The sequence below is a fragment of the Rhizophagus irregularis genome, chromosome 7 (genome assembly GCF_026210795.1).
Source record: "Rhizophagus irregularis chromosome 7, complete sequence".
In the NCBI taxonomy this organism is placed as follows: Eukaryota; Fungi; Glomeromycota; class Glomeromycetes; order Glomerales; family Glomeraceae; genus Rhizophagus; species Rhizophagus irregularis.
Window position 1 is genome coordinate 4556291 of NC_089435.1, and position 14493 is coordinate 4570783.

The window sequence follows — 14493 nt, forward strand, 5'->3', positions numbered from 1 at the left end:
GAACACCATCATTATTTCCTCTATACCCTATAGTAATTAATAACACATTTAATGTGCGATTGTAATTTTTTCCCATAAAAATACAGTATTTGCTAATTTGCCAATGGAAGTTTTAGTTGTAAATAATGTCCTTGATGATTTTAACTATCATATTCTCGTCATGCATGTGTGCAGTAATATATAGATAGATTCAATATATTTTTATGATTCAATCGAATTCTTTAGGTACTTTGATTTAATTACTATCATCAGTTTATAATCCAGTAATTTTTATTTTGATCGTATATCTCAACAATCTCATATTAACATAATAATAAAATTATTAGATAGTAGCGAGGATTTATTCATGAACGGCCCAATCAAATTGATAATATTATTAGTGAATGAATTTCAACTAATAGTCTAATGTGGATTAGATCAATTATTTGGTTTTAATCATCCGATAACTATTTATTAAAATATATAAGATTATGAAAAGAAGATCATTAATGTTTGATAAAAAATAATACTCAAAATGTTCATTATTGATATATAACTTCAACGTAGTTAAGTTAAATATTTATCATTATTAGATTTTTTGTTGGAAATACAATTTCTTAAAAAATATTTTATATATTAAAATACAAAGTTCTTACATGCTTATATGTGTCTAAAAGTAGGATATTTATGAGAAAGAATCTAAAAAAAATTTTTTTTTTTTTCTATAAAATAAAGATTGTATTTCACGAAAAAAATTGTCAATATACTATTTACAATATGTTATCCTATATATTTTCTATTCTGTTTTTGGAGAATCTTGTAATACATCTATTAACGATGATCGCTACGACCTATTATAGACATGTGCTTTATTATCATATACAGCTTTATACGTTCATATACATTCATACACAAAATTTACATTTACTTTTTACGTATTTAGCAAGTCAATTATAAAGATGAACACGAAAAGAGATATGATTTTTTTCAAAAAAAAAAGCTAGTAGTTCAAAATAAAAAAGAAAAAAAAAGAAAACCAAAATATAAAGGAAAACTCCCATAATTGAAAAGCTCTATTTGTCTATAAAAAAAAATCTATATCCCAGTTCATATCTTCAACCGCCATATATATATATATATACTTCAGAATTATCCTGATTAATAGCCATAATTGCATAGGAAGTGTACCAACGTTAAGACGCTTATTTTAAAGAAAAAATGAATTGATACATGCCCTACAAAAATTTACAAAGTTTTTTAGTCACTATCACCTTATACCATATGAGGTTTACCACCCTGTTAATTATGCCTAAGCAGGGAACCCCAGGACACCCATGTGGCCATCATAGGATCTATGGTAAATGGACTCATATAGTATTCAATAACAACAACTAAGTAAGTGACATGACATAGGGATATGTGTCATTTCCAACGGGACCACAGCCTGCCCTTCCATATGAATCAGCTTGGGGATCACCTATATGGCATCATTGTAGCTACGACTTTGTGCACAAAGCAGATGGCTACTAGCCTGTAGCATATGGTACGTACTACGAGCACATAAACCCCTATGTCAATCATAACAGTTCACCATCCGGAAGACTTTCAGTGAACCCTGCAGTGCACACCTACACATACGTCCATCCGGCGAACTATTATAATTTATACTTACCACTCAATGATGTGTCCTAGCCTCAAATAACAGCTCTAATCTGTCCTTTAAATATCAAATTTGGCGTCATCTTGATAGTCTTAAAAGTACTGTTTACATTGATTTTAATCCATCTGCCTAAAGAAAATTGAAAGAAACTAAATGTGAAGGCAATAATGCTTTGACAGGACAGAAAACGCGTAAAAAAGGACCACAAAATCGTCTATACTGAAAGGATGGTTTCTAATATGTTTTTTACCTACAAAAACAAGTTTCCAAGAGAAACTCGTTACCTATATGTTGTCTGTAGGCAGTCCCGCACAATAAACACAGTACATACCTATGACGGATACCATAATTTTGTATTTTTTTTTACGACGTTTTTTTTTGCTTGTTTGATGTATGTTGCTCTAACCTTGGACTAGACCTAGATAGGGACACCTAGATAGGGACTTTATTGTGTGAAAAAAAAGTTAAAGTGGGTTACCTTTCTCCCGAAGGATAGAGGAATAATGAGAGATGTGTGATTAAAAAAAGAAAAAGACTGTATAGGACCTCGAAAAAAAAGGGAAGAGAAAAAGATGAGAAAGGGAAGGGGAAAGAGCGAGGAAAATAAATATATTTTTTTTTGTTGTACAAGTTTTGATATCAGATGATATCAATGATTCTTGCGGACGTAAAATCATGATTAAGTACAGTAATACATAACAAAATTTTTTTGACAAATTTATACTGTAATTCATCTATCTATCTATTTATTTAACTTTTACCTATAATTAAACTAATTATTTTTGATCATTTCGGAATTTTATTGAGTTGATAATCATATGCATCAGTATGTAGTCATGCAGTCGCGTCATGTAAAAAAAATAATTTAATAATAAATCGTGTTGCTGCGCCACTACATCGGTTTCGTCACTTTAGTAACTTTATGTAAGGGAGTTAGTTGAAATTTATGAACAAGCAAATACACAACAATTTTTGAGAAATAATATCTCAATGATGTGAATAGATTGATTAGCGCAAATTTCATGAAATTTTTAAGGGACGAGATCCTATAAAGAAATTAACTTGTCACTAATTTATCAATTCATTTGAGATTAATTCAGCATGTTGAAATGTAATGATTTTCTGAATTAATCTTTCTAGATATACGAGTTACTCTGTTCTCTATTAGAATCTGTTTGACTTAAATTAATTCCTTAAGCAAATTTGTTTGTATGGTAATATTTTATCTAAAGATTCTTTAGAAATTAAATTGGTAAATATAATAAATGGAATACTTTGTTGTAACGTATTCTTTAAAGTATTAGAAGTATTATCTGAATAAGAAAATTTCACATTTAAGCATATGTTCTCGAATTTCATTATTATGAGAGAACAAAAGTTGAAATCTATGGAGTTGATCTTAAAATCAGTACAATATTTTTTTTCAGTTTCGAGAAAAAACTTTTTCGAAGTTCATATGATATTATATCAAAAAAAAATTTATTATCTAAATTCATCAAATTCATAAAATTTTAATATTTAAAATTATCGAATTCTTAAATATTAAATATAGTCTTGAATCTTAAACCTTCAAAAGATTTGCAACCATAGAAATATAGTTACGGGTTGGTGCTTATATGACGACAATATTCAAAGAGACGAAAATCAGGTAATCAAGAATGACTCTATTTCTGATTGGGACGCTCTTCCTTCACATATGAACAGTATAATAAGGCACTCTTTGACCTGAAGCATGAGGATAGCTGAAAGTTACCTTTCTCGCAATTAGATCAGACAGACAATCTCAAAAGAATAGTTGTAATTAAATAAGCATTTTCTAGAGCCTGACCAGATTTCAACCGGCATTATGATGACTTTGGTCAACATTATATGCAAAAAAGTGTGTTTAATATCGGCAAATACAAAATTATGTTAAAGGTTCTTCTGCGTACATTTTATATACTTTGCATCTTTCTTTTTCAGTTTCATCATCTTTCAAATTCATGCGAATCAGTAAATCTCAAGGTTATTTCCATGAAATTTATATATATCCTTATCCTTTGATAATATCTGTTGATGCCCATAGACCGATAGACGAACGATGTTTTATTTTATATGATGCAAATCGTAATTCTTGCGTTTTGAAAGACGAATGTTTTCTTAGAAATGTATACATTAATGAACTTAAACGTATACAAGAGATAAAATTTTAAATTGACTTACTTTATATGTTGTATTATATTCAAATTTGAATTGAGTACAACTAAATAGTTCATTCTAGTGATCGATCAATTAATTACGTTATTAGCTAATAATCATTTCAACTAATTACGTTATTAGCCAAATAGTTCATTTTAGTAATATTAATAAACTAAAAATTTAGTCAGCATTAATTAATTAATTGACGTATAGTAAAATTGTCATTTTAATCTAAGCGGAGTATTGAAATTTCTACGCTAAGAATGCGAGACGATCATGGATATCAAAAGTAGAAATTTGAGACTAAACCCATCAAAGTCGAAAATTTTACAAAGGGGGCATCAGGAAATTTTCTAAGCATTGTTCTCATAGACTATGAAGCTCTACGCACGATTTTTACGATTTGAATTACAAATTTTTTTTTTAACATCATATCGAGAATCTGATGAGTTTAAAGATCACTATTGTAAGAACACTGGATGCAATACAAAACATCTAAATTTTTTATAACGTAATAATACTATCAATATCGTAAAGATATGAAATTACCACCATTCGATACGAAAGTTCGTACAAACTTACTTTTTCCAAACCTTGTAACAGATTTGAAATTTTTAAGTTCCTGACTCCTCCTAAAAAATTCTCTAATCTTTTGATTAATCTGTTAAAATATTGTATATTGTATATGTTTGTGATTGAAACTTTATACATCATCAAACCTTAATTTTCAAATTAATCTGTTTAAATTGTTTAATAAAATGTTATAATATTTCCTTATCTTTATAGATAATGAATGATATAATTCCAAATTTTATAACAAACATTAATTTTTTTTAATCTAAAGAAATTAAATTTGATATACAAATAACTATTAGTTGGGGAAAAACTAAATAAAATTAACTAATCTGGTAAATTAAATAAATCACAACTAATTACTCAATTATTTATATAAATGCGATCACGAATATAGCTATAATACATAATGTTCCAACTGCCCAAATCGAACTTCTAGCACTTGCAACATCATACCAATATAAAGGCAAATAAATCTATAATCAATCATGATGAAAGAAAAGAAATCAAATTAATTTTTGAAAAAAAAGAAAAATGACGAATACTATATTTTTTAAAAAAAAAAATTTTTTTTTTACCAATCGAAGAATGATATAAATAATACAGATAATATCAACAACAGTTCTTATTTTGTTATCATCTTTTCCTGATGCAGGTTGTAGAAAACGAGAGAATGCTTGTGTAAATACTGCTATTGAGAAAAAAGCCAGTCCTTCAAATGTATTATTTGCCGCTGCAACTGCTCTTTTTCCCCAATCAGACTATATAATGTTTAAAAAGAGATTTTGATATTTAGTATTTGAAAAAGAAAAAAAAAAACATCTGATAAATCTGAAAGAAAAATTAAAAGATACAAACTAATTTGGTATACTGGTCTCTTGGATTTGAATTATCATACCCTTCTTCATGTAATGATTGAGCTCTTCGTATTGGTACTAACGAAAAAAACCATATTAAAAACATGGCAAAAACACATGAGAATTGAACAACAAATTCCGGAGGAAATGCCATATTTTTTTTTATCTTATTTTAATTTGTTTTAATTAATATATTATCAGTCAAAAATCGATTGAATAAGAAAGAGTAAGAGAAAAAAAAAGTGTAGTATTTTTTTTTTTTACCTTCTTTTTCTTAAATAGGTGAAACAATGAAACACTAATTTATTGCAAAATGAATATCGGATATTTCATTTCTTTATTTACATATTTATGACTAAACTTTCTAAATTAGTATAAATTAGTACTAGTCTAAAAAAAAATGAAACCAGGATCTTTATATTAGATTTTAGCGACACAAATAGAGTAATTGTGAAGTGAAAATGGTACTCTCATCGAGTTATAATACTAGTACTTTTTTATTACGTTATTTTTTCCATAAGCAGTGATATATCAAGATCTTGTGAAAGATGATTGGCTGAAATAAGGTCATCAGACTTGAAAACATGATCAAACTATAAAAAAAAAAACCTTGTGATACAATCAAAAGCATAAATATATAAGGGCGTCATAATAAGGGCGTATTATAAACAATTTGTTTTTAAAACGCATTGGCTTTTGAACTTTGTTGTTTTTTAAACAATGTCATTATATTTACCAACAGAATTATTGGACAAAATTTTTTCTTCGATTGATGGAAATGATATTAAAACATTACATTCTTGTATATTAGTGAATAGAGTTTGGTGTAATACGATGATTCCATATTTATGGAAAAGTCCTTTTCATCTAGCAATTATGCATCAAACGGAAAAACTTGTACCCGCATACTTTCCTTTTTTTTCCAAAGAAGCAAAACATATTTTACAACTTCATATACCTTCTACTTCACCGATTTTCGATTATCCAATGTTTTTAAGAGAATTGGATTTTAATGAAGTTTATTTATTAATAAGAAAATGGTGTGACTTTAAAAATAATGCAACAAATAAATTCATCGGATTTGAAGTTTTTAAACAACGAGGACGACAAACTCTACTTTTACTTCAAGAGCTAAGTAAATTATTTATGTTAAAGTGTAATAAATTAGAAAATTTGTCTTTGGATACTAGGTCAATTAGATATGGACCTTATGGAAATTTGGCTGAATGTATGTTGTTAACACAGTACCCCGGAGCATCACATTGTCTTGCTCCATTAAAGAAATTTGTTTCGAGAGGATCGTATGATAAAGATGCAATATTCAGATCAATGGTTCATTATTGTAAAAATATTGATGAAATGATTATTGAGGATAATGATTCTACTGAAAGTGAATCACTTGTAAATTTAATTACATCTCAAAAAAGATTACAAAAATTTACGATTGGAAACTGGTGGGGATCTTTATCAAAGATATTAAAATCTTTGGGTAATCAATGGAATAGTTTGATTTATGTTGAAATTCATGGATGTCACTTCTATAATTATTTGGATGATTCTTCAACCTTTGAAGGACTAATTTGTTGTAAAAATTTAGAGACTTTAAAGATTGAAGATTGTTATAATTTAACAAATGACATTATGAAACCATTAGGAAATACGATATTCCCAAAATTACATACTCTTTATTTCTCTAATTATAGGGTAATTGATGATGATTTAGGAGATCATCCTTATCAAGGAATAATTCAAAACAATGATCAAAATATTCCAGATCATCCTTACTTAGCACTAATAACTATTATTAAGAATTCAAATGCAACATTAAGAAATGTGAGATTAAATATGGATTTGGTTAATTATCCTAATATTATTTCAATTTGTGCGACATATTGTCCGAACATTACTTATTACAAAGCAAGAATTCAAAATCATTCGGAGATGAATCAATTATTACAACTCCTAAAATCTTGTACTCAATTAGAACAACTAGAGATAACAGCAGAAAAATGGGATAGTTCAGTCTCTATTGGATTGCCATGGGAAATTGATTTATTCTTTCCAGAAATTGGAAAATTATTACCAAAAACTTTAAAATATTTTGATATTGATGGATGGAGTTGTACACCATTGGGTTTAAGTAATTTTTTAAAGAATTGTAATGTTGATATTAAGAGGATGAGTTGGATGTGTTATATTAGTAGCGCTGATTATTTGGACGTTATAGAGAAATATGCGAAATTAAAGGGTAGAAAAGTTAATGGACACAGAGAAAAAAAAGAATGGGGTCTTAATCTTACTTTGATTGTAGATTTTGACTGAGATAATATGAAATGTAGTTCAATATAAAGTGATTCTCATATTTCAGTTCTTGAATTTTTCTTATATTTTACAAAAAAATTTGATTATCTTTTAAGAACCTATTTATTCAAAATGATACGGACGTTTAAATTAACTTTAGAGAAAAGCGAATCAAAGAATGATTAATGTAATATAAAGAAAAATATATAGATTCATAAAATATGCAACAAAATTGTTTAAATGCATAAATTATTTATTATAGAAAATTTCAGCTAATAAAATTATCTAATTTAAAATTGATCAATGTCACCTGCTGTCTCCTCAAGTATACTATTATAAATAATAATGAGTAACCGATATTTACACTCCTATTGAAGTCAAAGCTAAACTTGGCGGCATCACAGCTTTTACCTATCACCAAAATGATTCTAAATCTACCCTCACGAAGAGCCTTAAAAAACCCGTAATTGATTTTGTACCCTCTTTCAAGATAGTTTGGACTTCAGGTTAAAAAGGTGAAGAATTTGCATGGAGATTAAGCGAATTAAATGATAAAAGATTGTACTTGTTGATATTACTTGAAAGGAAGACAACATCACCAAACTGGATAATTAAAAACTGACCATCAACCATTATAACATAATTATCAAAAGTTTGTTTGATAAAGCTACTTCAAAAATATTTTACTATATGCAACCATTGACAACTATGAAATTTAAATTATTTGGATCTAAGAATATATAAATTAGTGAATGTTCTCATATAAATATTCCTTTTGATTAACAAAAAATCAATCAATCTTACTTGATTTCTTAAAATTTGCAAAAACACCAGCGTGAAAAAATAAAAATAATTTCATGTTGCTTTATCAACAGGTTTTCGTCCAAAGTGATTACCTTTGCCAATAATTATCTGCAGAATTAAACGTGTATTTCTGGAGTGACGATGATAAGGCATTTAATCACTGTATGGAGGATATAATTTTAAAGCTTTCAAACGTGGAAACCATGACCGATGTAACGAAGCGACGTGTTGTGAATTTATTCCAACAATATTACACGCATCAATCGCCATCACTAAAAACTTACTTCTCAAGATATTCTTATAGTGTTGCGGAAGGATATTTCAGGAGATGATTCAACCGGTCGAGTTGACTATGCAATCAAAGCTCTAGAAGACCTCTGAAGGAAAATCTCATAATATTAAGATTGGATATGCGCAAGTAAGTCTACTATTTAGACTCGCGTTTTTAGAAGATTCAATAATATTAACGCATTTTATTCCTTAGAATCTGGCACAACTTGAAAGTGCATTCCAAACAAATAAGAAAAAACGGACCGAACAAATAATTGTGTATATTAGTCCACTATGACCCAACTTCATTGAATAATTCACATTCTTGTATAAAATTTGTCAATCACTCAATAAAATTCGTATAATCCGCCTAATCCATTTTTCCCGGCTCTATAGATGTACAAATCAAAGCAGGTATATTACTCTTGTCATTTTGGCCTTTGCAAGAAAATATGAATAAAATGTCTATAAATTTAGCGTTTTTTACTTCATAATTATGATTGATTATCTATCACGTGCTATAAATTTGGAAACTGTGGGTAGCTTTTCTGTTCTATTTTCTTTTTTTTTTTACGAAGGGTGATCCCCTTACATGGGGAACACGTCTGTTAACTTACTTTAGTTAGTTATTCTTACTATGTATTTTTACCTCTAGTATTTTTCCTACACAAAGTTAGTCCATATTTCACTCTTGAAGAATAAAATAAATAAAAAACTACAATACAAGCGTAAGTTTACAGAATACCGGAATGACAGACAGTACATTAGTTGCAAAAGATTTCTATTCGTATTTTGGTGGCATAGATTCACTTCAGAATACGTGACAATACTAAATTTCGTAACATTTCTGTGGGATATTTGAAGCGAGACAATTTTTTAGGAACGATAAGATAGATTTTTATTTATGAGAAAGGAGAGAAAGATGAAGGAGAGGATAACTACAGAGAAAACGTTAAGCATGACGAAACAGAAGACACGATCTGTCAACTAACTTCATTCACAATAATATACTTAATCATTTAAAGAAAGAAACAAATAATTTAGAAGAAAACGAAAATGACAACGACGAGCAAAATGAGGCCAAATCAAGTACACATAATAACAGCAATACACAAACAAATAATTTGCTGTGTTATCTTATCAAATTTCTCTTCACGCTTAATACTCACAAAGATTGGAAAATGGATGGTATAAACTTAAGCAATAACCTAAGGGGGATTGGTATAATTAAACGCGGCCATTTTGACCTCTCAGATACGGATTATACATCACAAATAAGTGATAAGCATTGGATGAAGTCATAATCCCATTTTTATCAAAAGTTGAAGGATGGCGAAAAAAAGCTGATAAATATGTTTGGTGAAGAAAACAAAGGATGCTCTTAAAACCAGTCATTTTGGCGAGAAGTAAAAGAGTTTTTGCAAAGCAAAATGGGTTCGAGAATGATGAGTTTACTGGAGAATCACCGCTTCTTTTCGATATAACTTCAATAAAATTACTCTGTGATGGTTATGTAGATTTATTTTTTTCACATGGCAATTAGCTACTTATCAGGATTGGCTAACAATATTCATGGACAAGATGACAGATCATCTAGAAAAAGGAGATTGGAAGCTGATGAAAAGAGCCTTTGTCGCCTCAAAAATTATTAATAAAAATTTAGACAACGAATGTTATATGAGTGGACTGGGTTGCTGTGATTGCATGTGACTTGGTGTATTAATTTATTTGGAAGTCCAAAAGTGCTTCGTAAATAAATGCTTTCTTGACAAAGGAGAAATTCATTCACCTGTCAAGGCAGAAATTCATTCTTTATAACTCAGATGGCAGCATATGTCTCCCATTTCGCAGTCTTTTCATTGAAGGATGGGCCTGATTTGATCGTGTTTTGGATAGGCATTGTAGCTCAATTTTTAATAGTCAGTATAGTTGGACATGTGCCGCTTCCTATTTGTGAAATAGATTGACTAGAATAATCTTAAAGTAAAATAAATAAATAAGTAAGTAGACGCGTTTTTTCATGGTTTTTATTTTAATATTTTAGTTAAATGAAACAAGTCTTAAAGATTTATTTTTTCAATTTTATAGCGTAATTTCAGTATTTTGGTTAAATGAAATAAGTTTAGGAGGCTTAGGCTAAGTTCTTCAGCATATATAGAATTACCCAAATATTAGTTTTTTATCAAAATATCTTAAAAGGTATGAACATTTTTGTGTAAAATCACTGTGCCACACGCAACTGGATTTTACCTTACAGCGTAATTTTGGCGCTTTTATTGGCCTTTGAAGATTAAGCAAACTCATTCCGCAGATGTAAAATTATTAGTATTTTTCAATTTTACTAAAAATTTTGTAAATAGTATTCTCCTAACTTTAAGCACCACTTTTTAAGGGAAAAAATTTTACTAAAATTAGGGGTGGTGAATTTTTTTTGTATCGTATTCCTTAATTTTATTAGATTTATTTAAAACTTCACATATATTGGTTTGCTTTACGGTACATGAATAATTGAAGAAGTTATTCTTGCTAAAAATGAAAAATTATCAAATTATCAAATGTAAAATATAAAATATAATGAAAATTAATAATAAAAATTTTCAAATTTAAGGTGGTACTTATAATTTCCCCAAAATTTCAGGTGGTACTTAAAATTGGGCGGTGCTTAAAATTGGGAGAATATGTTATTAAATTTAATAAAATGTAAAAGTGATATTTTTAAATGTTTTTATTGTAAAAGTAAATAAAATAAAATTTTTTATTATAATATTCTAAGAAAAAAATATCTTTTTTTGTCTTTAAAGATAAATGTTATAAGCCAATCAAAATTTAGAAGTATGCCACAAAATCACATAGAAGAAAATTTTGTTTGATGCTGATTACTTTGCCAAGAAAGAATTTTGATGTTTGTATAGTAAAGTAAATAAAAATATTACAAATATGACACTATGTTATATACAAAGTAATATTAATGATAATATAGCAGATATTCTAATACATAAATTTTATTATTTTAATAATGTTAATATAATTACAAATGTGTTTTACAAATTATTTAGTAAAGAAATTACAATTAAGAAAAATAAAATCACTAAAAGAACTTCTTTATTTCTGAACTAAAATACATTTTAAAAAGTATTTTACAGCTTTTTAGTTCTTTAACAATATTATTATTATCTGCTGCAATCAATATTTCTTTTCAGAATAGATAATCATTATTTAGTTCTTAATTCCAATAATTTATAATTTTTGCATTTGATTTCAGATTTTTCAGTTTTTTCAATAGATAAAGCAAAATATATATTGTATAACAAAAGAATATAGATTGCCTACTAGTTATGAATTGTAAAATTCTATATTATTATTTAAAATATCAAGTAAAGTATATACCTTATAAGTCATTTCACCATTAGAATTGCAAATTGCTAATCTTTAATTAACCAAATTATTTGTAATATTTATCATAATATTTGAAGAATATACACTCCCCGGTAAAAAGTATCTGACTACCCTAAAAATTAAAAATCATAAAAAATTCAGTGGGCCCAACAATAAATTTATATTTATTTTAAAAGTTCGAGACATGAGTAAGGTTGCTTGCCGAAACCTAGGGGTTTAGGCAAGATGGCATTTCGCCGAAAAGCGAAATTCTGCCGAAACTATATTAAAGTTATATTAAAAACTGGTGAAACTTTGGAGAAAGGTGAAACTGCCGAAACTTATTATAAATTCCAAGACTGCCAAAACTCTGCCAAAACTATAATAAATCTATAGTAAAATTTTGACGAAACTAATCATAGGATTTTGAAGAGGCAACCTTAGACATGAGACACTTTTTAAAAGTATTTTTTTAGTTTAATTATTAGTAAAAATTGACGGAAATTTTTAATTTTAAAAATGGCAAAATTCTTAACTTTTTAACTAAAGCAGTTACGGCCAAATGAATGCCAGAAATCAATTCTTTGACTAAAAAATAGCTTATGTTTAAAAAATCAGAAAGGTTGGACTGGTAGTTGTCAAAAAATCCACCACTGAAGATTATAATTTTTATACAGTGATACCTCTATAAGTGCACCCTCTATAAGTGCACGCACTATATAAATTCTCTTTAAGTGCACGGTGGATCTGATCCCAACTTATAAGAGCTCTTAATATTTTACTCTCTATAAATGCACACTCTCTCTAAGTGCACATTCTACTATTTTTTTACTATGGTCCCAAGGGTGGTGCACTTAGAGAGGTGTTACTGTATGTAAAAACAGTAAAATCACCATTTTTGCCAAATTTTAGTGATCTTCAGTAGTGGATTTTTTGACAACTACCAGTCCAACCTTTCTGATTTTTTAAACATAAGCTATTTTTTAGTCAAAGAATTGATTTCTGGCATTCATTTGGCTGTAACTACTCTAGTTAAAAAGTTAAGAATTTTGCCATTTTTAAAATTAAAAATTTCTGCTAATTTTTACTAATAATTAAGCTAAAAAACACTTTTAAAAAGTGTCTCATGTCTCGAACTTTTAAAATAAATATAAATTTATTGTTGGGCCCACTGAATTTTTTATAATTTTATAATTTTTAGGGTGATTGGATACTTTTTACCAGAAAGTGTACATTTTAGTGGTAAATTTTTAATGAGTAAATTTTTACTAAAACTTATAAAAGTTCTCTAGTATACTTAGTTTGAAATCATTTATTAATTTAACTACAAATTAGAAGTATACTTAGTTTAAGATCATTTATTAATTTAATTACAAATTAGATAAATAATAATATTTTCATTTATCATTATGTGCAATATATTCAATATATTTTAAAATGTTCTGAATATTTGAATCATTTAACAATTTTAGTATTTTCACTTTATGCTTTAAAATTTTTTTTTTTTATTAATTTATTATAAATGTAATTTTGTCATATTATAACTATGCTTACTTATATATACTAAATTTATAAAAATGAAAAAAATAAAATATATATAAGAACTAAACATTATGAGACATAATTACTTTTTCAAAGAAAAAGTTAACCTGTTATTTAAACTAGTACAGTCAACTCTCTTTATAGTCACACATTTGGGACAGTCCATATTTGGTGATTATAAAGAGATGTGACTATATAAAAAATTTCTTATATTTGTATATCATAATTCCGGCCAAAAATTAACATAATTTTAGCCAGAATTATACTTAAAACTTTATTGTATCGTAACTTCGCCAATATTAATCGTAGAGAGATGATCTTACCGCCATTCGATTCGTCTTGATGAGACGGTTCTAATGGTATAAAATACGTCGAAATCCAATCACTAGATTAATTTCCGAAATTAAAAAAATATTAATGGTTTTTGTGTAATAACTCTGCCAATATTGATCCTAGAAAGACGATCTTACTACCATTCGATTCGTCTTGATGAGACAAATCTAATGGTATAAGATACATCGAAATCCAATCACTAGATCAATTTCCGAAATTAAAAAATATTAAATGGTTTTTAAGTAATAACTCCGTCAATATTGATCACAGAGAGATGAGCTTACCACCATTCGATTCGTCTCGATGAGGCGATTCCAACGAGCTATAAATCGTCATTTTACAATCACTAGGTACCGAGAAATCTAGCAAAATGTTAAATGGCGCAGTAAACGTAAATCAAGAAATATAATAATGCCGATGTTTAACATTTTGTTGAATAACTCGTCAGCCAGTGATCGGAAAAGGATAAAACTAAAAACTAACTCTCTCCCGTTCTGCTCACTTGACAATATTTACGAAAAAATAAAAAATTTTTTCGGAGTTTTTTATTACTTTTTCTTTATAATTTCTTTATTTTAGATAACTACTACGACACTTTACAAATGGGTAAAGATAACAAAA

The 14493-nt window shown here is 27.8% G+C and overlaps 2 protein-coding genes across 2 annotated transcripts; one reads left to right on the forward strand and one right to left on the reverse strand.

Moving 5' to 3' along the window:
- Positions 1–4543: 4543 nt before the first annotated feature.
- OCT59_027739 (uncharacterized protein) lies at positions 4544–5536 on the reverse strand. Its single transcript, XM_025317903.2, has 3 exons — positions 5249–5536; positions 4969–5151; positions 4544–4866 (listed from the first exon to the last, which is right to left on the reverse strand). Exons 1-3 carry the CDS (start codon positions 5399–5401, stop codon positions 4762–4764), a joined length of 441 nt encoding a protein of 146 aa, XP_025177247.1. The 5' UTR covers positions 5402–5536; the 3' UTR covers positions 4544–4761.
- Positions 5537–5967: 431 nt separating this feature from the next.
- On the forward strand, positions 5968–7569 carry OCT59_027740 (uncharacterized protein; the record flags this gene model as incomplete). The annotated part of the gene is made up of 1 exon (XM_025317905.2): positions 5968–7569. The coding sequence occupies one exon, from the start codon at positions 5968–5970 to the stop codon at positions 7567–7569; it is 1602 nt and encodes a 533-aa protein (XP_025177249.2).
- Between the last annotated feature and the right edge of the window lie 6924 nt (positions 7570–14493).